The sequence below is a fragment of the Eubalaena glacialis genome, chromosome 3, assembly GCF_028564815.1.
Source record: "Eubalaena glacialis isolate mEubGla1 chromosome 3, mEubGla1.1.hap2.+ XY, whole genome shotgun sequence".
In the NCBI taxonomy this organism is placed as follows: domain Eukaryota; kingdom Metazoa; phylum Chordata; class Mammalia; order Artiodactyla; family Balaenidae; genus Eubalaena; species Eubalaena glacialis.
Genome location: NC_083718.1, coordinates 59,581,971 through 59,608,774, shown reverse-complemented (window position 1 = coordinate 59,608,774; position 26,804 = coordinate 59,581,971). Strand labels below are relative to the sequence as shown.

Genomic DNA, 26,804 nt, shown 5'->3' with positions numbered 1-26,804 from the left:
TTTTAAATTCTGTATTACTTTCTAAACATTTCCTATTCATCAAAGGGAATGCAACTACATCTTTTCGTACTTCTCAATGGCAGCAAATTATTCTACTTAATAATTCTATCTTATTCTCTGACAAATTACTGGAAGGTTGAGTCTGATGACTTTCACACTTACTTTTCCAGCTCCTCCTGTGAGTGTGCAAATGTACAGCTGGCCCCACGAGGGCATCCTCCTCTCTGCTTCATGTCTCGACACATGTATGTTTTATATTTGCTATGCTGTGGAGGCTACGACCAAAATTAAAACATTAGCCATAAAAAAAAAATGTAAATCTTGCATTGCCATTTTAGGATCTTAATAACCTAGATGAATAATTCAGACTAACTCATACACTTATCTAGACTGCCCAGAGAAAAGTCCTGGAAAGTGTGCAAAATAAATTACTTAAAAAAAAAAAGTAGTCCTGATTTTTCTGATATGCTGATATTAACTATCAAACATGTAACATCACATAAATTCTTGATTCAATCTCATGAGAGCTCTATGATCTTCTTTCCAACGTTTTACAGTGGACAAGCAAACCACTGGAGATTAGGACTTTCAAATATTTAAACTGTCTCCTAACATTTGTTGTGGACAATGTTCAATATAGCTATACTTACAATTATGTTTCCTTATAACACACTACAAATCTACAACAGGCAGAACTTAAAAGTTAATATTATTTTTGTAGCATTCTTCATGATGTCTAACGGAACAGGGAGTTAAAAGTAAGTTTTTAATTTTCTAAATTTCTTAATCATAAAATAAAGCCCTGATCTGTGCTTAGATTGGGAAAAGCATATCCATATTATTCTACTAGGACATTTTTAATATTTCTTACTTTTAAAGAAAAAAGGAATATTAAATAATTTATTGTTAATATTTACTGAGCCAGATAAATTAATAACAAAGTTTTAATTTCTCAAGCTTACTACTACAAAATAAAAGATGTACTGAACCTAACATAAATTCTGAGGGCAAAATGAAATTATTGGGAGTAAAATTAAAAACTCTAGCCATAACACAGGCTATTATATTTTACTGCCATATATTTCATCTAAAAATACCTGAGGAAAATTTGGCCCACTGTCATAACAGACATTATGAATGAAAAATATCTGAATGCTAATGCAGAAAAAGCATTTACAAAATATGTGAACAGTACTGGAGAGATACAGCATTAGCACTGAAAAGTGATATCTACTGTCAAACTGAAATGTAATAGTAAACAAAGAGAATAATTTTATATAAATGGAATAACCTTTAGCAAGAATCAAATGCTGCTATATCCAATGTGAAAAGTGACTCCAGCACATTAGACCAACAAGGATTATTTAATTTCAATGTTGTCACATAAAATTACTAGGCTAATCCAATAAACTGGCTGCTAACCATTCTAAACTATAAATCTTATAATTTTTGTTACATTCTTCATGATGTCTAATGGAACAGGGAGTTAAAAATAGGTTTTTTTTAGTTTAATTTCTAGTTTTTACAGAGTCTAAAAATATTCACGTCATCCTGTTGGCTTTGTTTTTATCTGTAAGGATAGACACAGTGGCTTACTTCTAAGTTTCAAACATCTCCCTTACCTGCTGCTGATCTGCTCCTTTTTTGCTGTGATTCTGGATATAATCAACCAACCCGTGTACCACTGTACGCACAGCAACCAGCCCATTTTCTAGTTGTTCCCAAGTAGGAGGAGGAGCATCTACACAACAAATTAAAAACATTTTCAGACTATGTTATTCAATGTTCTGCCCAATATTAAATTAGTAAAGGAGTGTCAGCACTTCAGTGAAATCAAGTTAAGCTTCATACAGCTATTCATGAAATAGCTTATTCACCTAAACATCATCTTAAAGGAATAAATATATCCTTTTAAAGCAGGGGTTACAATCTAAAATAACTTCAGGGACAGTGAAGGTAACATAAAGGAATTAAATATGACAGATAATAAACGGCAACTGTCATCAGACCCTTAGTGTTGAAAATGGCAATGAAGAGTGACAGGGATTGTGTTAAAGAGTATGTCTCACATCTAAGATTATCATTACTATTCAACTTTAGCTGACTGTTGTTATGTGAAGATGCAAGGCTGACACTGGCAGATACACCACTGTTTCCTAGGGAAAACTGAAATTTGAGATTTTTATGTAAAAATTTCTAGTTTTTGAGTGTTTGCACCTAAAAAATTTAGAGTATAGTGCAGACCAACACTTTGTGGATCAAACAAACTTGACTGTGGACTGCCTACAGTCAGCCAATTTGTAATGTCTATTTTGAAATTCTTTGTAAAAGCAAGTATTGCTAAACAGAATGCTTAAAAAATTTAGTAGAAGAGCTATTATATAAAGCAGCTATGCTATACACACTCTTCATTTAGTAAGTACTGTGACTTTATAAAGGAAAAATTAACTGTAAGGCTAAATCTGAAATATTCTCTAAAAGAAATATAAAATGAAGCGAGAACACATATGTAGAAATGACTTCCTGTTGAAACACTCTAAAAAACTCCTGGGTGATGGCATTCGAACTAGGCTTTGAAAGACAGGTGGAATTTCAACAGAAGAAAAGGATAAAGATGCAGAGAAAGTAAAGAGATCAGTCATACAAGAAAGTATTTTAATGAACACCTACTAAGTTCCAGGTATTATTCTAGTTGGGAGGGAAGCAGTAGCAATCAAAACAAACACCTCTATTCTATTCAAGGAGAAAAGCCAGATAATAAGATAAACAACCAAAATACAGAGTATTTAGATACTGAGTTGAATAAACAGAGCAAGGAAAGGGAGTGGAACAGGTATGTGTAAAATTTTAGACAGGGTAGCCTGAAAAGGCCTCTTGGAGAAGGTTACATTTGATTAAAGACCTGAAAGTAGGGTTTGAGTGTGCCTTGTAGATGTATTAGGATATAAGAAGAGAAAAACATTCTAGGAAAAAGAAAGAATAAGTGCAAAGGCCCTAATATGGGAGTATGCCTGACATGTTCACGGAGGTGAAATCTGGAATGAATGAGGTGGGAAAAGAGTAAAAGAAGTTAGAGAGAGGTAAAGGAAGACCAGATCATGTGAGGCCTGGTCGGTCATAGAAAAGACTGGCTTTTACTGAGTGATGGAAAGCACTGGAGAGTTTTTGAGCAGAGGGGTAATAGGATCACTCTGGCTCCTATGCTAGAACCAGACAGACAACAGAAGGCTATTCCATAATCTATGAAGAGGGATGAGGGGGGTAGCAGTGAAGGTGATAAGTAGATGGATTCCTAATGGATTTTAAATGTAAGGCCTACACGATATACTGATAGATTAGATGTACCTTATGAGAGAAAGACGAGTTGATGGTATCTCCAAGGTGTTTGGACTGAGGAAATGGAAGGATGGAGTTGCCACTAACAGGAATGGTGGGTGGGCGGGGGACAGGGGATGGAACTCACTTTTGGACAGACTACTTTTGAAATTCTTATTAGATATTCAAGTAGAACTATTGGATATTGAGCAGGCAGGTGGATATACAAAAGAATTCAGGAAGAAGGTCTAGGCTGTATACACTATGTTACACAGATTCTAAAACACCATGAACTGTAACACATACCATTATTTTATGTGCTACCAAAATGGAAAAGATTGCTAATTATCACCTGTCATTGATTATACAAATGCAGCCCAGTTTCGGAAATGCTAAAATCTGAAAAAAAAATGTGAGCTTCAGAATTGACGAAATATAGTAAATGTGTGAGTCATACAAATAATATTTAAACCATGAGACTTTGAAGACACTACATGAGATTACCTGGGCAATGAGTATAAATAGAAAAGAGACACAAGGATTAAATTCTGGAAGCACTTCAAGGGTTAGAGGCTATGGGGAAAAAAAGGTGAGACGCTATGGGAAAAAAACAAAAAAAAAGTTTAGAGGCTATGGAGATGAGAAGAAATCAGCAAAAGAGGCTGAGAAGGAGGGTTCAATAAAGTAAGAAGAAAACTAGGAGAGTGTGGTGGCATGCAAGTTAAAAGAGTGGTACAAGGAGTAGAGAGTAAACAACAATGTTAAATGTTGCTAACAGGTCAAACACAAAGAGAACCAAGAATTGACATTTGGAATTAGCTGCATGGAAGTCACTTGTGACTTTGACAAAAGCAATTTTGATTGAGTGGTAGAGATAAATGCCTGATTGAACTGCATTCAAGAGTGTGTTATAAAAAGGAGAGAATTGGAATCATAGGTAGATAACAAATGGTGTCAAAAGTGGGTTTTGATGAGAGGAACAATAAAATGTTTGTATGTTGATAGAGCTACTCTAGTAGAGAAAGAAAACTGATGACACAAGAAACAGATGATACTGGAAGGATATATTTGACAAGATGATATTGGTATATGAGGAGAGAGGGTGGCCTTAGCTAGAAGTTTATCCACTGGTACATGGTTTATCCACTATTATACAAGGAGAGTAGAATATATTGGCACAGAAGTAGGTAGATAGATCGGTGTTGATGAGGTAGTGAGCTTGTGAAGTGCTCTTCTGATTGCTCAGAATGATCAAAGCACAGAAGTGGGGAAAAAAAAAAAATCATTGTGTTCTAAAAATAGATCTTAGGGAAATTCCCTGGCAGTCCAGGGGTTAAGACTCTGCCCTTCCACTACCCTGGGCCTGGGTTTGACCCCTGGTCGGGGAACTAAGATCCCATATGCCGTGTGGCATGGCCAAAAAAAATAAATAATTTTTAAAAAGTAATAAAATAAAAACATAAAAAAAGATCTTACCTGGTTTGATTAAGCGATTTTGGTAATTAATTTACTACTCTGAATGTCATGGTCAAGAGTTCCAAACCTTATTCTATAAGCAAAGGGGTGTCACTAAAAGTTTATGAGTGTAAAATAAGCTCTGAGATGTGATTCATTTTGCAGCAGTAAGTAGACTAGAAGGAAGAATTAAAAGAGTAGAGAAAAATGAAAGGCGTTTAGTCTCAGGAAAAGGAATGAGGCCCTCAACTGAGGCAGTATTAATAGGCATGGGATAGAGGAATATTGTGAAAGAACAGATAAATCCTGTTGTCTCGGGCTTCCCTGGTGGCGCAGTGGTTAAGAATCCATCTGCCAATGCAGGGGACACGGGTTCGAGCCCTGGTCCGGGAAGATTCCACGTGCCGCGGAGCAACTAAGCCCATGCACCACAACTACTCAGCCTGCGCTCTAGGGCCTGTGTGTCACAACTACTGAGCCCACATGCCACAGCTACTGAAGCCCGTGTGCCTACAGCCCGTGCTCTGCAACAAGAGAAGCCACCACAATGAGAAGCCCACGCACCGCAACGAAGAGTAGCTCCCACTCGCCACAACTAGAGAAAGCCCGTGTGCAGCAACAAAGACCCAATGCAGCTAAAAAAAATAATCCTGTTGTCTGAAATGGTATGTAGAGCAAGTGAAAGGAAAAGATATGAGGTAAGACAAAAGACTCAAGTTTTAAGCTTACATACCTCAGAAAATGAGCTCATTTACAGAGAAAGCGAAGACAGGAGGAAGAGCAGGTATCAAGGGAAGATGAGTTTGTTTTGAAACACACTGAGGAGAGGAGAGGATACAGAATCTCAGAAAGCATTTGGGAAAGTAGGTCTGGAGTGATGAAGAGATAATAGTCATAGAGATATTTGGGAGTCTATTATCTATAAAGGAATAATACCCGATGCTGAGAATGAATGACCATCATCATCAACAGAAGAGCGCAGAAAAAACAAAATTCCAAGAACACAACCAGCCTACTCCTTAGGAGGCAGAAGAGGAAAGAGTGGTCAAAATACGACAGAACCAGCATTCAGACAGGCCAGAAGAGAATCATAAGACTACAGAAAGATAAGGTATCAGGAGAGTTTCTATATCAAGGAAGTGGTCAACAACATTATCAAATGCTGAAGACAAATCAAGTTATTTAAGGACCGAGAAGAAATCTTTGGAATTAGAAACTAGGAAATTACTAGTGAATGTTAAGAATTTTAGTTCAGTAGTAGGAATAAACACAGGGACAGCAATAGGATATAAGCTAACACACCCTAGATGTAAGTATTAAGTGAAAAATGAAGGTTGGGTGACTTTCAGGTCAAGGAGAAGGAACAGGAAATGGCTGGACAAAGTAGACACACAAGGGAGGATATGTGATGGAACAAGATTATCGTAGAGAAAGTAAAGTTGGGACCAAAAAAATGCAACTAAGGACATATGATACAGAAAAAATGAGAAAACCTGAGTTTTGTCAAAAGAGATGAAAATGGTAAAAATAGAGCACAATTTGTGATGAGAGAGGGAGGAAACATAAAGGATCCCAGAGGGAACCTATTTTGCTGGTAAAGTGAGCAGCACAGTAAAAAGTATTAAATAAATATTAGTTGAAGTAATAAAGAGACAGACAAGATTGGGGCCAGAAACTTAAATACTATAGAAAAGATTTGGAATTACTACTCCAGGAAATTCTAGAGAAATGTAATAAAAGATAATTAAAAGACTCACTGAATAGCACTAAGGCACACACAGGATAGCCTGTTAATTTCCCCTGGGCTTACCTGGACTAGGGTCAATGTTTGCTAATAGCTCCAAATGGGGTCTTAGTCGATTCAAGTTTGCTGGATCTCCAGTCCTCTGGAGAGCAATTGTTAGTTCCTGAACACTTTGTGCAAAAGAGGCTGGGGTCTGCAACTTAAAAAAAGATAAATATTAACTTCCCCCAAAGACCAGATAATCCTTTTAAAATAAAGATTATTTACAATATCACAAGCATTTTTGCAATTAATTATATTTAATTTTTATCTTCCCACACATCCCATGCTCTGGCCAGACTGGATCACTTGTTACTTGAACAAACCCTGCACTTCTCTGCATCCACAGGTTGGTATATTGTATACTCTCTTCACTCTGCCATCACATTCCTCAAATGTGAGATCTTTTTCACCTCCTCAATTTGGAAATACTCTTTACATCTCCAGTTCTTACAGTACTGTGTTACTTTGGCTCTTGGGGTCTTTCCAAATAATTGAAATTTGGAAATACAGTCTAGAGATAATGCTATACAACAGCACAAACAATGAAACTGTACTCAAACTGTGTTTGAATTCAAGTTCTGTTATGGACCAAAGATTATGACATCAGATATAACCTTTACAGACTCTATCTGAACTCCATCTGTTGTATGGACTAAATAATTTGAGAAGTTCATTCCAGTTCAAAAAATCCTATACTGGTTTGGGATTCTTGGAAGCTAACAGGTTGTGTATTTTCCTAAGGCTTAATGACACACATACTTGCACTAACTCCCCTAAGCTGGTCAATACATATGACCTGTAAAGTAAAAAACCTGGTTATGTGATACTAACTAAGGGTTCTTACTTGGAAACATTTAGCTCTCTATGTAGTTTATTAATATAGATGAGGGCTGCTCTCACTTCTGAGACTGACTGCACTCTGCCTATGGAATGTGTCCCTCTCTAAATAAACTCACTTTCACTTAAAAAAAAAAAAAAAAAAACATGTGGAACTTTTTCTCCCCCAAAGGTCATTCTAAAAGGTAAATTTTTAAAAAGCATACATTTTAAAAAACATGGAATAACACAACTAATCATTAAAATGCTGGCATGTCTTTATTCAATTTTTTTCATCTTCGCATGTTTTTCATACACTTATAATCAGCTATTTATAAACTTATGGATTTGCCTACCATTAATATTATAACAAAGGTATTTTAAAAATACCTAACCATTTTTATTATGAAATACTTCAAAGTAACTGTCTAATATAATAATACCCATGTATCTACCACTGAGACTTAACAAAAGTATTTCACTAACGTTTTTTTAAAAAGAAATCAAATGCTACTTAATAGCTGAAGAGAGTATCTGTCCTGACATGACCACAATTTTAATGGCCATGTAACAGTGTTCTGAGCAGATATATCTTAACTTCTTTAACCATCCCTTTATTTTATCCTTTGTAAATAATTTAGCAATTAACACCTTTGCATTCATAACCTTTTTGAAAGTTTGGATTATTCCCTTAAAATACATTCCTAGAAATAGTAGATTTGGTAAAGTACATGAATATTTTGAGGCTTCACTGACAAATTGTTTCTCAAACGACCTGTAATGCATTTTACAAACCATCAGCAATGAATGAGAGTATATGTTTCTTTATAGTTTAACAGGCAATATTTGGCATGTCACTGCTTTAAATGTATTTATTATTGGCGCCGAATTCTAGCCCATCAATTAGATATACTTCCTGTTTGTGAACTGTTATTTCATGTTTGTCTATTAACTTACTAGGGTTATTGCTTTCCTTATCACTTTTAATAAATTCTCCATTTGCACTGTGCAATACAGTAGCCATTAGCAACATATGGCTATTAAAAATTTTAAGTATGTAAAATAAAAATTTTAATTCATCAGTTACACAAGTTACACATCAAGTGTTTAACAGCCAAGTGTGTCTCGTGATCACCATATTGGACAATGCATGTATACAGAACATTTTCATTATCACACGAAGTTCTATTGCTCTATATAATAATAAGATGTCACACTGCTAACTTCATTTACCAGATTGTTGTAAGAAGGTTTAGGATATTAAATTCAAATTACTGCTCATGGTGTGAGAAAATTATTGCAGGATATACATCTAGTTATATAGTCCAGTTCAGACAAGAAGGTTAATTTAACCTCCTTGTAGAATTTTCATAAAAGCAAGTCAAGTTTCTCTTCAGAGGTAGAAAGTCACTCCTTTAAAAGATCATGATTAAGGTTATAATCAGTCCACTGCATAATTTCAGGCCTAGGAGTTGCAGGTGAAGTTTTGATAAAGGTATCTATAGGACAGAACAAATAATACACATTATACTGACAATTATGCACCATGCAGTTATAAAACATTTCCTAATTCTCTTCTGACATCAACCTTCTACTTATTTCAAGAATTCTACCTTTAGGAATAGCAAAAAAAAAAAAAAAAAAAAAAAGGGTGGGGTGGGGGGAGAATAGTCTGGAAAGAAGTTTAGTAGTTAAGAGCAGGGATTCTAGAGTCAGAATGTCCAAGTTCAAATCCAGCTTTGTCACTTATTACCTACGTGATCCTGGAGAAATGTATTTAATCTCCCTCTGTCCCTGTATAAAAGGAATAATACAGGGCTGTTGAGAAGATTAAATGAATTATTTAAAACCACCAGATAGGAAGCTTTCCCTGGCGGTCCAGTGGATAGGACTTGGCACTTTCACTGCTGTGGCCAGGATTCAATCCCTGGTCAGGCAACTAAGATTCTGCAAGCCACGCGGTGCGGCCAAAAACTGAACTGAATGAAACTAAACTAAATAACATAAACTAAACTGAACTAAAATAAAATATTCTGAGCAAAGTATTAACGCACTAAAATCAAAAAATAAAATAAAACCACCACACACACACTAAGCTCTCAGTAAGTGTTAAATATTATTTTATTTAGGCTACTCTTACATACTAACATTATTTCTTTTTTTTTTTTTAATTTATTTATTTAATGTATTTATTTTTGGCTGCGCTAGGTCTTCGCAGCTGCGCGCGGGCCCTCTCCGGTTGCAGCGAGTGCGGGATACTCTTCACCGTGGTGTGCGGGCTTCTCACTGTGGTGGCCTCCCCCATTGTGGAGCACGGGCTCTAGGTGCACGGGCCCCAGCAGTTGTGGCACACGGGCCCAGCTGCTCCACAGCATGTGGGATCTTCCTGGACCAGGGCCCAAACCCGTGTCCCCTGCACTGGCAGGTGGACTCCCAACTACTGTGTCACCAGGGAAGTCCCGACATTATTTCTTTAAACTAAATGTAAGGTGGATTCTAATGTATAATCATCTCTATGGTTATAAGGATTTAACATAAAATAGTAAAAATTAAGGTAACTAGTAAAAATTTTAAAAAATTATTGCACATAATATATTTATATGGCACTTTTAAGATTTTTATACAGCACTTTCACATATTTCATGTTGAACTGCAACAAAACCAGTTTAAGTATTACTCTATAGTTTTAAAAGAATTAAATATAACTCAGAGTCAGAAATAATGGGGCCTGACCTAAAATTCATGTGTATTCAAGTGATCTTTTCATCATAACAAACAACAAATAAAGTAGAAATAAGTTTACTGAAAATTTGATCAAATATAGAATGGTTGGTAACTTATAATGTGAAATTTTTCTGGCTAAGAATCACAAGAAACCTCAATGTATACATCTTGCAGGCCATTAAATGGCTGTTCCAGGAAGACAATAAAGGCGTTTAGAAAATGAATTCAACTAATACAGTGATCAAAACTCAGAAAACAATAAAAGAAGGAAGAAAGGCAATGAAAAAATAGAGATAGGACACTGTCACAGGAATGTGAGACAGCACTGGATAAAGCATTAAAACTAATTAAATCAAATCTTATATGAACAATGTCAATTATACCTCAATTTAAAAAACCTTTACATGAACAAACTGCTATTATGATGTGACTAGTTATGACATGACACTCAGCTACAGAGAATATAATTTATAAGAGCCTGACATACAAGATTCACTTAAATATACACTTGTTAAATTAAATGAATTACCAAACCTGCATGATTAGTCCAAGAAGTAAGGAACAAAAAAGGGTCTACCTTGTCAATAATGGACTGCATATGAGATTTGTGAGACTGGTCCCCATAAAGCAAAGAGGACCACTGGTCTGGTGCAATTCGTAAGCCTGCTTCCATAGCAATCTGCACTATCTGGGAGTCATGTTCTCGCCGCAGAGCTTCATAGGTTCTAAATTCTTCTTTCAGCTGCATCAAAGAAGAGTCTTCATCACGTTTGGTGACCTAAGAAGACACACGTAATCTCATGAGTCAGGTAAGAAACAAACTGGGCTTATACTTTATATGATCAAAGAGAGATATAAAAATACTTTGAAGAGAAGAGAGGGAGTCAAGATGGCGGACTAGGAGGATGTGGAGTTCGCGTCTCAGTACAACTAGGGCACCTACCAGGCACCAGTCCCCTGAGGGGACAGGAGGAACCCCCAGCGACTGGGCCGCAGGTCGGGCCTGAGCTCCTGTGGTGGGAGTACCGAGTCCAAACCGCTGGACTAACAGAGAACCTCAGACCCCAGGGAATATTAATCAGGGTGAGGCCTCCTGGAGGTCCTCATCTAGGCACCAAGACCCGCTCTACCCAACTGCCTGCAAACTCCAGTGCTTGACCCCTCAGGCAAAACAACCCGTAAGACAGGAATACAGCCCTAGTCATCAAACAAAAAATTGAAACGACAAAAAAATATGTTACAGACGAAGGAGCAAGGTAAAAACCTACAAGACCAAATAAATGAAGATGAAATAGACGACCCCTGAAAAAGAATTCAGAGTAATGACAGTAAAGATGATCCAAAATCTAGGAAATAGAATGGAGAAAATACAAGAAATGTTTAACAAGGATCTAGAAGAACTAAAGAACAAACAAACGATGATGAACAACACAATAACTGAAATTAAAAATACTCTAGAAGGAATCAATGGCAGAAAAACGAATAAGTGTGCTGGAAGATAAAATGTGGGAAATAACTGCTGGGGACCAGAATAAAGAAAAGAGAATGAAAAGAATTGAGGACAGTCTCAGAGACCTCTGGGACAACATTACACGCACCAAGATTCGAATTATAGGGGTCCCAGAAGGAGAAGAGAAAAAGGAAAGGTCTGAAAAAATATTTGAAGAGATTATAGTCAAAAACTTCCATAACATGGGAAAGGAAATAGTCAATCAAATCCAGGAAGCACAGAGAATCCCATACAGGATAAACCCAAAGAGAAACACACAGAGACACATATTAATCAAACTATCAAAAATTAAATACAAAGAAAAAATATTAAAAGCAGCAAGGGAAAAGCAACAAATAACATACAAGGGAATCCCAATAAGGTTAACAGCTGATCTTTCAGCAGAAACTCTGCAAGCCAGAAAGGAGTGGCAGGACATATTTAAAGTGATGAAAGGGAAAAACCTGCAACCGAAATTACTCTACCCAGCAAGGGTCTCATTCAGATTTGACATAGAAATCAAAGCTTTACTGACAAGCAAAAGCTGCGAGAATTTGGCACCACCAACCAGGTTTACAACAAATGCTAAAGGAACTTCTCTAAGCAGGAAACACAGAGAAGGAAAAGACCCACAAGAACAAACCCAAATCAATTAAGAAAATGGTAGTAGGAACATACATATCGATAATTACCTTAAATGTAAATGGATTAAAAGCTCCAACCAAAAGACAAAGAGTGGCTGAAAGGATACAAAAACAAGACCCTTACATATGGTGTCTACAAGAAACCCACTTCAGACCTAGGGACACATACAGACTGAAAGTGAGGGGATGGAAAAAGATATTCCACGCAAACGGAGATCACAAGAAAGCTGGAGTAGCAATACTCATATCAGATAAAATAGACTTTAAAATAAAGACTGTTACAAGAGATAAGAAAGGACACTACATAATGATCAAGGGATCAATCCAAGAAGAACACATAACAATTATAAATATTTATGCACCCAACATAGGAGCACCTCAATACATAAGGCAAATACTAACAGCCACAAAAGGAGAAATCGACAGTAACACAATAAAAGTGGGGGACTTTAACACCCTACTTACACCAATACACAGATCACCCAGACAGAAAATAAATAAGGAAACAGAAGCTTTAAATGACACAGACCAGATAGACTTAACTGATATTTTTAGGACATTCTACCCGAAAGCGGAAGACTACACTTTCTTCTCAAGTGCACACAGAACGTTCTCCAGAATAGATCACATCTTGGGTCACAAATCAAGCCTTGGAAAATTTAAGAAAACTGAAATCATATCAAGCATCTTTTCTGACCACAACACTATGAGATTAGAAATCAACTGCAGGAAAAAAACAATTAAAAACACAAACACAGGGCTTCCCTGGTGGCGCAGTGGTTGAGAGTCTGCCTGTCAATGCAGGGGACGCGGGTTCGAGCCCTGGTCTGGGAAGATCCCACATGCCGCGGAGCAACTCGGCCCGTGAGCCACAATTACTGAGCCTGCGCATCTGGAGCCTGTGCTCGGCAACGAGAGGCCACGATAGTGAGAGGCCCACACACTGCGATGAAGAGTGGCCCCCGCTTGCCACAACTGGAGGAAGCCCTCGCACAGAAACGAAGACCCAACACAGCCATACATACATACATACATACATATATAAAAAGAATGTAAGCAGACAAGAATAGCATTAAAAAAAAAACAAAAAAACACAAACACATGGAGGCTAAACAGTATGCTGCTAAATAACCAAGAGATCACTGAAGAAATCAAAGAAGAAATAAAAAAATACCTAGAGACAAGTGACAATGCAAACAACGATCCAAAACCTATGGCACAAAGCAAAAGCAGTTCTAAGAGGGAAGTTCATAGCAATTCAAGCTCACCTCAAGAAACAAGAAAAGTCTTCAATAAACAATTTAACCTTACACCTAAAGCAACTAGAAAAAGAAGAACAAAGAAAATGCAAAGTTGGTAGAAAGAAGAAATCAAAAAGATAAGAGCAGAGATAAATGAAATGTAAACAAAGAAAACTATAGCAAAGATCAATAAAACTAAAAGTTGGTTCTTTGAGAAGATAAACAAAATTGATAAACCTTTAGCCAGACCCATCAAGAAAAAAAGGGAGAGGAATGAAATCAATAAAATTAGAAATGGAAAAGGAGAGATTACAACTGACACCGCAGAAATACAAAACATCGTAAGAGACTACTACGAGCAGCTATATGCCAATAACATGGACGACCTGGAAGAAATGGACAAATTCTTGGAAAAGTACAACTTTCCAAGATTGAACCAGGAGGAATTAGAAAATATAAACAGATTAATCACAGATAATGAAAATGAAACTGTAATTAAAAATTTTTCAACAAACAAAAGTCCAGGACCAGATGGCTTCACAGGTGAATTCTATCAAACATTTAGAGAAGAGTTAACACTTATCCTTCTCAAACTCTTCCAAAAAATTGCAGAGGGAGTAACACTCCCAAACTCACTCTACGAGGCCACCATCACCCTGATACCAAAACCAGACAAATATATCACAAAAAAAGAAAATTATAGACCAATATCATTGATGAATATAGACGCAAAAATCCTCAACAAAATACTAGCAAACAGAATCCAACAGCACATTAAAAGAACCATACACCATGATCAAGTGGGATTTATCCCAGGGATGCGGGGATTCTTCAATATACGCAAATCAATCAATGTGATACACCATGTTAACAAATTGAAGAATAAAAATCACATGATCATCTCAATAGATGCAGAAAAAGCTTTTGACACAATTCAACACCCATTTATGATAAAAACTCTCCAGAAAGTGGGCATAGAGGGAACCTACCTCAACATAATAAAGGCCACATACGACAAATCCACAGCAAACATCATTCTCAATGGTGAAAAACTGAAAGCATTTCCTCTAAGGATCAGGAACAAGACAAGGATGTCCACTCTCACCACTATTATTCAACATAGTTTTGGAAGTCCTAGCCATGACAATCAGAGAAGGAAAAGAAATAAAAGGAATACAAATTGGAAAAGAAGAAGTAAAACTGTCACTGTTTGCAGATGACATGATACTATACATGGAGAATCCTAAAAATGCCACCAGAAAACTACTAGAGCTAATCAATGAATTTGGTAAAGTTGCAGGATACAAAATTAATGCACAGAAATCTCTTGCATTCCTATACACTAATGATGAAAAATCTGAAAGTGAAATTAAGGAAACACTCCCATTTACCATAGCAACAAAAAGAATAAAATACCTAGGAATAAACCTACCTAAGGAGACAAAAGACCAGTATGCAGAAAACTATAAGACAATGATGAAAAAAATTAAAGATGACACCAACAGATGGAGAGATATACCATGGTCTTGGATTGGAAGAATCAATATTGTGAAAATGACTACACTACCCAAAGCAATCTACAGATTCAATGCAATCCTTATCAAAATACCAATGGCATTTTTTACGGAACTAGAACAAATCATCTTAAAATTTGTATGGAGACACAAAAGACCCCGAATAGCCAAAGCAGTCTTGAGGGAAAAAAACGGAGCTGGAGGAATCAGACTCCCTGACTTCAGACTATACTACAAAGCTACAGTAATCAAGACAATATGGTATTGGCACAAAAACAGAAACATAGATCAATGGAACAAGATAGAAAGCCCAGAGATAAACCCACACACCTATGGTCAACTAATCTATGACAAAGGAGGCAAAGATATACAATGGAGAAAAGATAGTCTCTTCAATAAGTGGTGCTGGGAAAACTGGACAGCTACATGTAAAAGAATGAAATTAGAACACTCCCTAACACCATACACAAAAATAAACTCAAAATGGATTAGAGACCTAAATGTAAGACTGGACACTATAAAACTCTTAGAGGAAAACATAGGAAGAACACTCTTTGACATAAATCACAGCAAGATCTGTTTTGATCCACCTCCTACAGTAATGGAAATAAAAAGAAAAATAAACAAATGGGACCTAATGAAACTTCAAAGCTTTTGCACAGCAAAGGAAACCATAAACAGGACGAAAAGACAACCCTCAGAATGGGAGAAAATATTTGCAAACGAATCAACGGACAAAGGATTAATCTCCAAAATATATAAACAGCTCATGCAGCTCAATATTAAAAAAAACAAACAACCCAATTGAAAAATGGGCAGAAGACCTAAATAGACATTTCTCCAAAGAAGACATACAGATGGCTAAGAAGCACATGAAAAGCTGCTCAACGTCACTAATTATTAAAGAAATGCAAATCAAAACTACAATGAGGTATCACCTCACACCAGTTAGAATGGGCATCATCAGAAAATCTACAAACAACAAATGCTGGAGAGGGTGTGGAGAAAAGGGAACCCTCTTGCACTGTTGGTGGGAATGTAAATTGATACAGCCACTATGGAGAACGGTACGGAGGTTCCTTAAAAAACTAAAAATAGAATTACCATATGACCCAGCAATCCCACTACTGGGCATATACCCTGAGAAAACCATAATTCAAAAAGACACATGCACCCCAATGTTCACTGCAGCACTATTTACAACAGCCAGGTCACGGAAGCAATCTAAATGCCCATTGACAAACGAATGGATAAAGAAAACGTGGTACATATATACAATGGAATATTACTCAGCCATAAAAAGGAACGAAATTGGGTCATTTGTAGAGTCGTGGATGCATCTAGAGACCGTCATACAGAGTGAAGTAAGTCAGAAAGAGAAACACAAATATCGTATATTAACGCATATATGTGGAACCTAGAAAATGGTACAGATGAACCGGTTTGCAGAGCAGAAATTGAGACACAGAAGGAGAGAAAAAACATATGGACACCAAGGGGGGAAAGCAGCAAGGGGTGGGGGTGGTGGTGTGATGAACTGGGCGATTGGGACTGACATGTATACACTGATGTGTATAAAATGGATGACTAATAAGAAAAAAAAATTAATTAATTAAAAGAAACAAACAAAAATAACGGATTTTTGAATGAATAAAAGGATTATATATGGACTGACATGTGTAATACATGTGAAATACAAAAAATGTTAACTGGAGAATCTAGGTGGTGGGTATATGGGTGTTCTCCATGTAATTATTTAAACTTTTATGTATGTTTTAAAATTTTTATAATAAGATGTTGAGGAGAAGAGAGCATTTAGATGTTTCCTTCCTACAGACTTTGCATTTAAAAAAATTTATTCCAAAACACCTGTGTTGCTGCTATTGTGATGTAATCTTTTCTTCTGTATGTCTTCTAACGAGATGCAGCTTGCATAAACGTGAGTGCTATTGGTTTCTGTATTTTAACTTTTGTATCCAGCCACCTTATTGAATTTTTTTTGCTTATAATAGTTTTTCATCTGATTAATGATCTCCCCAAGTAAGATTATCTTTCTCATTTCTTTCCGATCTATATAAGCTTTATTTTTTTTTTCTCTTGTCTAACTGCATTGGTCAGTACCTCCAAGATAATGTTAAATTATGGAACTCATAGAGGACATCTTTGCCTTGTTTTTTAGCTTTACTGTAAATTCTTCTCATGCTTCCAATGCTGCCTTTTGAATATACGTCTGGAGTCTCCTGTGAATGATTTAGGAGACTCAAGCCTTACTGATGAGACACCCGAACACTTCAATGTGAATGCCCATTTCAAGATGGCACCATCCAAGCCAGGTTCCAGGAATATGCCTACCCCACTCCTTAAAAAAAAAAGGGAAAAAAATGACTGGACCATCAGGTACAGCTCTAGAAAGCAACACATATGGCATTTAGAGAATGGACTTTGGGGTCTGACAGACATGGGTTCAAATTTCAGCTCTGCCACTTCTGAGGTATGTGGTGTGAGGGCCACCTCCCCTGCCTGAACCTCAAGTGTCTTTGGGGAATCGAAGGGGACACTGTGAGTTTAGCATCTAGCACACTGAGGCTGTTCTCATTCACCAGCATGGGGGAGGGCAGGGCCTGGTACTCTGCATTGCTAACACAAGAAAGTTTGTAAGCTGGTGGGCTATCACATGTGCATAGCAAGTAGTCTGAAAAGACATCCATTAAGCTGAGAGCTGTGGTCACTTCTAAGGAGTGGGATAGAAGGGATATATTCCAGTAGGCTGAATATTTGTAAAGGGCAAGTTTTATATCTGTACCTTGAAATACATACAGATGTTTAAAGAAAACCAACCAAGAAACAAAAGTAAATAAAACGGGGGGGGGGGGGGCGGTATGTAAGATGCCAAGGTTGGCAGGAATCCTAGTATGTCTGAGTCCCCTTGACAAGGTCTCTTCCTCCAGTGATGAGAAGTGTTCTCCCTCTGAAGGAAGCCCTTGCTGACCCTACACGGAGCAGACCCTGGAGTCAAGACCACCCCACTCCTCCTCTACCCTACTCTCCCACCCTCTTCACACTCTTACTTCTTTTTTTGCTTGAGTTAGTCCTGATTTAGTTTAGATATCCACACTCCTTTGAAGCCACTTGTCTCAGTAAAGAGCTGCCCACTCCCAGACTCAGTATGTGAATCTTAATTAATCTAAGCTAGGGGCTTTTAATGTAGTCCACAGACCACCCCTACCAAGGGTCCGTGGATGGAATGCATGGGATTCACAATCTTTCATTGGGAAAAAAGAAAAAAAAAAACTATGTCTTTCTTTTCATTAAACTCCAACTGAAATTTAACATTTCCTTCTATTATGAATGTAAGCAACAAACCACAGTATCATTAGCAGTAACTTGTGACTTTATCACCAATGGAAATCACAAATATTTTCATATCACAAAACAGGTATTACAGGTATCTCAGAACATTGTTTACCTTCATCACTACTTAAAAATTATGGTTGTTATTAGATCTGCCGCTACATTTTGTTATTTAGTGCACTAATAAAGAAGCAAGTTTATTCCTGTATGACTTAAAAAATATATTTTTTGATATAGCTGGTTTCTTTTGTAATCTGGTCATTTTATTCTATGCAATTAAATAGAATATTCTGGGAATGGGTCCCTAGGTTTCACCAGACTGCCAAAGGGGCCCATGGCACAGAAAAGGTGAATAAACCCTGGTCTAAGCCAATGCTGGCAATTCCATTATCTGAGTTGGAGACTACTTAGGAAGTGTCATGTGACCTAGTGTGTCACATTCACAATGAGATGCAATGGGACATCTGCTGGAGGGAGAATGGAGTCCCTCTTGGGAAAGGTTTCTTAAGAGGAGACACAAGGAAGTCAAACTTTCTTCCTCTGCTTCTTAGTGTCTGAGCATGTGAGCTGGGAATTTCTTCCACCATTGGGCAGCCACATGAAGAGCAGCTGATCCACCTGAGATGCAAAAAAGACTGATGGGAGAAGCCTGGGTTTTTGAGGATGTGGTTGATCTGGTGAATTAGCCAGATAGGAACCTCCCTACTTCTAGACTCCTGTTATCAATCAATAAATTCCTTAAGATTTAAAAAAAAAAAAAAATACATGTACCACAATGTTCATTGCAGCACTATTCACAATAGCCAGGACATGGAAGCAACCTAAGTGTCCATCAACAGATGAATGGATTAAAAAGATGTGGCACATATATACAATGGAATATTACTCAGCCATAAAAAGGAACGAAATTGAGTTGTTTGTATTGAGGTGGATGGACCTAGAATCTGTCATACAGTGTGAAGTTAAGTCAGAAAAAGAAAAACAAATACCGTATGCTAACACATACACATGGAATTTTAAAAAGCGGTACTGATGAACCTAGTGGCAGGGCAGGAATAAAGACACAGACATAGAGAACGGATTTGAGGGCGCAGTGGGGGAAGGGGAAGCTGGGATGAAGTGAGAGAGTAGCAATGACATATATACACTACCAAATGTAAAATGGATGGCTAGTGGGAAGCTACTGCATAGCACAAGGAGATCAACTCGATGCTTTGTGACGACCTAGAGGGATGGGATAGGGAGGGTGGGAGGGAGGCTCAAGAGGGAGGGGATATGGGGATATATGTATACAAACAGCTGATTAACTTTGTTGTACAGCAGGAACTAACACAACATTGTAAAGCATTTATACTCCAATAAAGATGTGGGGAAAAAAAAAGAAAAGAAGAAAATACTCATACAAGTACTCTGAAAAACACCGTGCTTCTTCTTCATATCTATGGATTATTACTCTTGGGCTTGCCTGGTATTAAGATAGCTGGTACTCAATAACTGAAAGAGCTTCAGATGCTGGTGTGATTCTAAAGATGACTAATTTGTATTTGGTTTAATTCTCCCTGCAGTTTTGTAGGTTAGGTCACCACCTGAAAGTGCAAATTCTAAGATGCTGTATGACAATGATGATAATATTTTTTAGCAATAAAAATAACTAACATTTATTGAGCACATAGTATGTGCCAGTGTGTTAAGTTACCTTATTAACTGTTATAGTGACATATTAACTCATTTAATTCTTTAAACTTGTTGAGGTAGGTACTAGTGGTATCACCCTTAATAATTCACATTTTAAGTCAAGCTGGATTCAGGCCAAAGCCCTAATAAATCAAAGTAAAAGAATTAATTCTAGTCTAGGATCACCTGTATCCTAACATATTTTACAACATTTTTTGCCTTGCTAATCTTTTATTCCCATAAGGACTCAAATTCCTCTATAGAAAATTCCCAATTTTTTTTCCCTCCCATCAAAGAAACAATAGACTATCTTAGTCAGGACTTCCAGGTCATACTGATATATTTTTACTTGTATTCCATTCTTATTATAAGAAGGTCTAACTTAAATTTTGCTAGGTAAGTCCATAGAGAGACCAAACAGACAAAACATCAAGAACTATAGTCACAAAAACTAAATATATTTTGCCCCTATTCAAAGGCAAGTCAAAAGACCAAATGTATATGTATGAAACACCCTCTCAATATACATTAAATCTCATTAAAATGTAGTATATGCTTTCTGTATGATGTACTGGTTCCGTGGACTTGGCTCTCAAAACTCTCTTTAACTAAAAACACTCCAAGATTTCCAAGAAATGCAATGCCTGAAGTCCTGGAACTGTACTGTACTAAAAATGCCTAGAATTATCCTGCAGCTTGAAAAGGCTTTTCCAATGGAAATAAAAGAGATGCTAAAAAGACCCAGCTAGAACACAGCTATACGGACACAAACACCTGCAAAGAAAGGAAAATGCTGATTTGAGTTCCATGAAGAAGATGAAATGGGTATTGGCAGACACTTAATAGAAACTCTGCAATAGTGAATACAGTTTAGGGTATGGACCTATTGTGATGAGAGAAGATGAATCTTTTCATGATTGAGAGTATAGTACAAACTGCCACCAAAAGAAGAAAGCAGGTGGACAATGAAATAAAGGGACATAATCATGACCCAAGTGAAAAATAATTGGATTTTTACACATTCCAATCTTTTTAAAATTACTATTAACGTTTTTAATTAGGATTGAGAAAGGTTCACTTGGGGTATTTTGGCGTTTTTGAGCACCTTATTCTTCTTCACAGAGGAAGGCTGGATTTCTTTCCCTTTATTTCTTAAGCTTCCTATACTGTATCTACCTGGCGCTGTTAATGGAGAAGTAACACTGGAAGCAGACAGACATTCTGAAATGTATTCCGGATTACACTGTACAGGTCAGGTTATTACAACCATTACAACAAATGTGAGTTATTCAGGGACAATCTGGACCAGTTGAGGTTCTGAGAGCTCCAGAGGGACGTAGGGAAAACAAGAGGGGTGGGTACAGACATGGAATCCACACCCCATTTTCAGTATATAATCTGAGCCTAGAAAGAAACAGAATAATATTGGCATTTAGCTAGAACTTTAAAAAAAATTTTTTTAAGTTAAATCTATATGCTCTGTTGATTTTGTGAACCATTTTATCCTTCTCAAAAAATGACAAGATTAGAATATAGCAGGATGGCTAATGTGGGAGTTTTTTAGTTTCAGTGTCTGATGAGGGAATGTGGTGACCTCCTTATAGCTTGTATGAATTAACAATTTTTTAGAGACATGCTTCCCTGGCCCATGAAGTACTTGTTATGTGTTGTGTCAAAAGCAAGAAGCCCTGACATTAAGAAGTTAGGAAAACAGGATGAACAATAAGTGATACATAGTGGGCACCAGTGTTTGAAGTAGTGCTGATTCAACTTGGCATACAAAGGACATGTCCAGCATTACTATATATACTAAAACCAAAATGGCAAATGGAGCTCCAGTACTGTGTATGTGGAATTATATCAGGAGCAAATAGCCAAATAAAATGTACTCCTGCTTCAATGACTCTCTCTCTTTAGACCAATTCTGTTTGCAGTCTTGGTGGAAAACTGCCATGGCTTTTTAGTCTCTTCAAATACAAAAGTCTATAAGCCTTGATTTAATCTATGTTGTACAATATCTAACATACAAAATTCAATACAAGATTTAACTTTAACAGGACACCATCTATATTCTTTAAAAGAGAAAAGAAAAACTGCTAAAATTTTATGAAAAGATACAGGCAACTTTATTAAACTCAAAGTCTTACTACCTAAGTTTGGGGAAAGGACGTTTCCTTTTAAGCTGAAAGTTACCATAGGTTCATACCTTGAAGCAGGAGGCTCTATAAAGGAGCTGGACAACATGCCCAATGCTAGTTTTAGAGGCTTGAGGAAACCGTGGCTCCAACCTTTGCACCACAAAGAGAACCAATACTTTTCTTGACAAAGCAGAACCATCTTCTAAGGCCAGGAGAACCAGCTTTAGAGCTTCCTCCTGCATTGCTAGGAAAAGTTGAGCAAAACCAAAATTTATCACGTACAGAGATAAGATAACTCCATTTCTTAGAAGGGAAACATTTAATAATTTCTATAAGTACCACTTAATTAATGGGCAACACAACAACAACCGATACTCAGTTACACTTTTGAACCATTTGGGGGCAATTTTTTATTACATTCCATATACGTTATTTAAGAAAGCAGATAAAAGATTAATACAGTTAGGGAAAACCTCTATCAAAATGAATAAACTTTTGGCATTAAAAGTTTTAAGTATCCTGAAAAACTGACATGGAATTACCCAAGCCATTATTGTGGGATACCAAGTGGGATATTACTTGATAACAACAGAATATTGCAAAGAACTAACCTTTGCACATCACTTATAGTTCCTACACTATAAATACTTTTAGAATTACTAGTATAGTAAATATCAAACTTTAATTATATACCTGGTCCAAGGAACTGGCAGCCTCTGGCTCTGACTGCTGCCCAAAGATTGGAAGAGAGTTGCTGAGGATTCTGGTGCTGGAGAATGAGCTCTGTAACAGTTCGTTCACCTAAAGATCGAGCTGCCCTCATGGCACGAATCCTGCCTTCTTCTTCTACTAGTTGGCAGTGGACCAGAGTCACCAGCTTCCTCTGCATTGGGCGACTCAGAACACTCTGAGTAGTGCTATTCAGACCCACTCCTTTAAAACAGAAAATAAAGTTATTTCTAGATTTCCAATGTAATTTTAGAGTCCAGAAAAACTTCCTCTGATGGGCTGATTGACTTATGGCTATGTGGAATAGTTCTGGGTTCTATCAGAATATTTAAAACAAACAATACAAATTACACAAGTGAAGCCTAGTTTGCATTTTAAAAGTATACAAAAGCTGTTATTGCATGCAAATGTTAACACTCATTATGACATTAAATATATCATTATTCATTTTAATCATGGAGAAATAAAGAAAAAAAGGCCAGTCAATATTAGTAATTAAAAACCCAAATCTTGGGCTTCCCTGGTGGCGCAGTGGTTGAGAATCTGCCTGCTAATGCAGGGGACACGGGTTCGAGCCCTGGTCTGGGAAGATCCCACATGCCGTGGAGCAACTAGGCCCGTGAGCCACAGCTACTGAGCCTGCGCGTCTGGAGCCTGTGCTCCGCAACAAGAGAGGCCCGCGCACCGCGATGAAGAGTGGCCCCCACTTGCCACAACTAGAGAAAGCCCTCGCACAGAAACGAAGACCCAACACAGCCATAGATAAATAAATAAATAAATAAAAAAAATTAAAAAAAAAAAAACTTAAAAAAAAAACAAAAAACCCAAATCTTGACGAAGTGAGAGAGTGGCATGGACTTAATATATACTACCAAATGCAAAATAGATAGCTAGTGGGAAGCAGCCGCATAGCACAGGGAGATCAACGCGGTGCTTTGTGACAATCTAGAGGGGTGGGATAGGGAGGGTGGGAGGGAGACGCAAGAGGGAGGAGATATGGGGATATATATATGTGTATAGCTGATTCACTTTGTTATATAGCAGAAGCTAACACACAATTGTAAAGCAATTATACTCCAATAAAGATGTTAAAAAACACTCCAAAAAACCCAAATCTTGAGGTCCTAACAGGTCTGGTATATTTCCTAGTGGTTAAGCTCACCTTCCTAATGAAAACAAGCCATAATGGCAAGACAGTAATGGCAACTTCCAATTTTATTGTATCCCCAACAGCATACCACACAAAACTGGATAGAAGGCTGACAATTTAGAGTTGTCAAATGATAGAGAGCCCTTCTGAAACCACTAGTGTGTTTATACTTACTTTTGCAACTCATTCAAAAAATGTTTCCAATAAATAGTACATAAACTTTAAACTCACTACTTTATTTGATCTGGTTTGTAATGATATTATTTAGCACCAGTGGGTTTGGCTTACAATAAATAAATGAATTTCGTTAACATTCACTTATAGCTCACAATTTTTACGGTGACAAAAGCATCTTTAATGAACACGTGCTCAGCATGGATAATTTCATCTGATTTACCTCTAGCACTGCTAAGTGGTTTCAGGTACAGTGCTAATTCTTCTACACACTTCTTGGCTTCCTCATAATGCTTTGTATCTTCAACCCCACTACACAAAGTAATGGGCTGCTGTTCAGGAACCTAGAGGTAAAAAACAAACAAACAAAAAAAGGTGTGTTTGAGTGCTCACTAATTAATTATAATCAAATGTTTTATTGAGTATGTTTTATGCACTCCTACTCTAACACTGGTAACATCAAAACTCCCACTAAATTTACTGAATTCTTTCAAAAGATCTTTTATATACATACACACAAAATTACTGCATTTTTAAATTTTTGTTTTGTTTCTGTAACAGCTTTATTGAGATATAACTTACATATCACATAATTGACCCATTTAAGGTATATAATTCAATGACTTTACGTATATTCTCAGTTATACAACCATCACAATTTTAGAACATTTTCATGGCCCCCCAAAAGAACCCCATAGTCACCCCTGCCATATTTCCTCCCAAACCCCCTCCAGCCATAGGAAAAAACTAATCTATTTTCTGTCTCTACGGATTTGCCTATTTTGGACATTTCATATAAACAGAATCATATAATAACTTCCAAAGTAGCTGTACCATTTTGCATTCCCACCAGCAATAAATGAGAGTCTCTCTTGCTTCACATCCTCACCAGTATTTCGTGCTGTCAATGTTTTGAATTTTAGCTATTCTAATTTATGTGTGATGGTAGCTCACTGTTGCTGTTGTTTTCACAATTTTTAAAAATTATATTCTATTTATAGTTACTATAAAATGTTGGCTATATTCCCCTTGTTGTACAATATATCCTTGTAGCTTATTTATTTTACACATAGTAGTTTGTACTTCTGATTGTTGTTGTAATTTGCAAATCTTTAATGACAAACAATGCTGAGCAAGCTTTTATTTGCTCATTTGCCACCTGCATATCTTCTTTGGTGAAGTGTCCAGATCTTTGCCCATTTAAAAATCATGTTCTTTTTATAACTGAGTTGTAAGGGTTCTTAGATACAAGTTTCTTACAGGTATATGATTTACAATTATTTTCTCCCATTCTGTGGGTTGTTCTCTCACTCTCCTGACAGTGTCTTTTGAAGCACTAAGTTTTTTGTTTTGTTTTGGCTGCACCACGTGGCTTGTGGGATCTTAGTTCCCTGACCAGAAATTGAACCCAGGCCCTCAGCAATGAAAGCACGGAGTCCTAACCAATGGACTGCCAGGGAATTCCCTGAAGCACTAAGTTTTAAATTTTGATTTAGTTTGATTTATCTTTTGTTCCTTGTGCTTCTGGTGTCATAGCTAAAAAAAATACTGCCTAGGGACTTCCCTGGTGGCGCAGTGGTTGAGACTCCATGTTCCCAACGTAGGGGTCCCGGGTTCGATCCCTGGCCAGGGAACTAGATCCTACATGCATGCCACAACTAAGGAGCCCACGTGCCACAAATAAGGAGCCTGTGTGCCACAACAAAGGAGCCAGCGAGCTGCAACTAAAGGAACCCGCCTGCCACAACTAAGACCTGGCACAACCAAATAAATAAATAAAATAAAATAAATAAAAAAACCACTGCTTACTCCAAGGTCACAAAGATTTATGCAAATATTTTCTTTTAAGAGTTTTGCAGTTTTAGCTCTTACTTTTAGCCTTTGATCTATTTTGATTTTTGTATATGGTGTGAGGTAGTGGTTCAAATTCATTCTTTTGCATTTGGATATCCAGTTTGCTCAGCACCATTAGTTGGAAAGACTGTCCTTTCCCCATTGAATGGTTTTGGCAATCTTGTAAAAAGTCATTTGACCATATATGTGGGTTTATTTCTGGACCCTCTATTCTATTCCACTGATCTAAATGCCAATCTTTACGCCAGCACCACACTGTCTTCATCACCAGAGTTTTGCAGTTTCAAAATCAGGAAGTGTGATTCCTTCAAATTTGTTCTTTTTTTAAGACTGTTTTGGCTATTTAGGGTCCCTTGTGAGTCCATATAAATTTTAGGATGGGTTTTTCTATTTCTTCAAAAAACATCATCGGGAGTTTGAAAAAGCTTGCATTGAATCTGTTGATTGCTTTGGGTAGTACTGTCATCTTAATAATATTAAGTGTGTGAACAGGTGATGTCTTTCCATTTATTTATGTCTTCTTTAATTTCTTTAAGCAATGTTTTATTTTCAATGTACAAGTCTTTCACCTCCTTCGCTAAATTTATTCCTAAGTATTTTATTCTTTTTGATGCTACTGTAAGTGAAATTATTTTCTTAATTTCCTTTTAGATTGTTCATTGTTAGTGTACAGAAATGAAACTGATTTTTGCTTGTTAACTTTGTATCCTGCAACTTTGCTTAATTCATTTATTACTTCTAATAGTTTTT

At 36.9% G+C, this 26,804-nt stretch overlaps 1 protein-coding gene across 3 annotated transcripts in view; it reads right to left on the bottom strand.

The window, feature by feature from the left end:
* The window catches only part of RC3H1 (ring finger and CCCH-type domains 1), a 108,448-nt gene that overhangs the window by 35,429 nt on the left and 46,215 nt on the right, over positions 1-26,804 (bottom strand). For 2 of the 3 annotated variants that reach the window (XM_061183093.1, XM_061183091.1), the window contains exons 3-9: positions 24,424-24,544; positions 22,841-23,080; positions 22,216-22,391; positions 10,674-10,874; positions 6,581-6,713; positions 1,623-1,741; positions 163-275 (exon numbers count right to left, since the gene is read on the bottom strand). In XM_061183093.1, coding sequence (XP_061039076.1) covers positions 163-275; positions 1,623-1,741; positions 6,581-6,713; positions 10,674-10,874; positions 22,216-22,391; positions 22,841-23,080; positions 24,424-24,544 — 1,103 coding nt within the window. The remainder of the gene's footprint in view (positions 1-162; positions 276-1,622; positions 1,742-6,580; positions 6,714-10,673; positions 10,875-22,215; positions 22,392-22,840; positions 23,081-24,423; positions 24,545-26,804) is intronic. The other variant, XM_061183092.1, reaches the window with a different exon arrangement.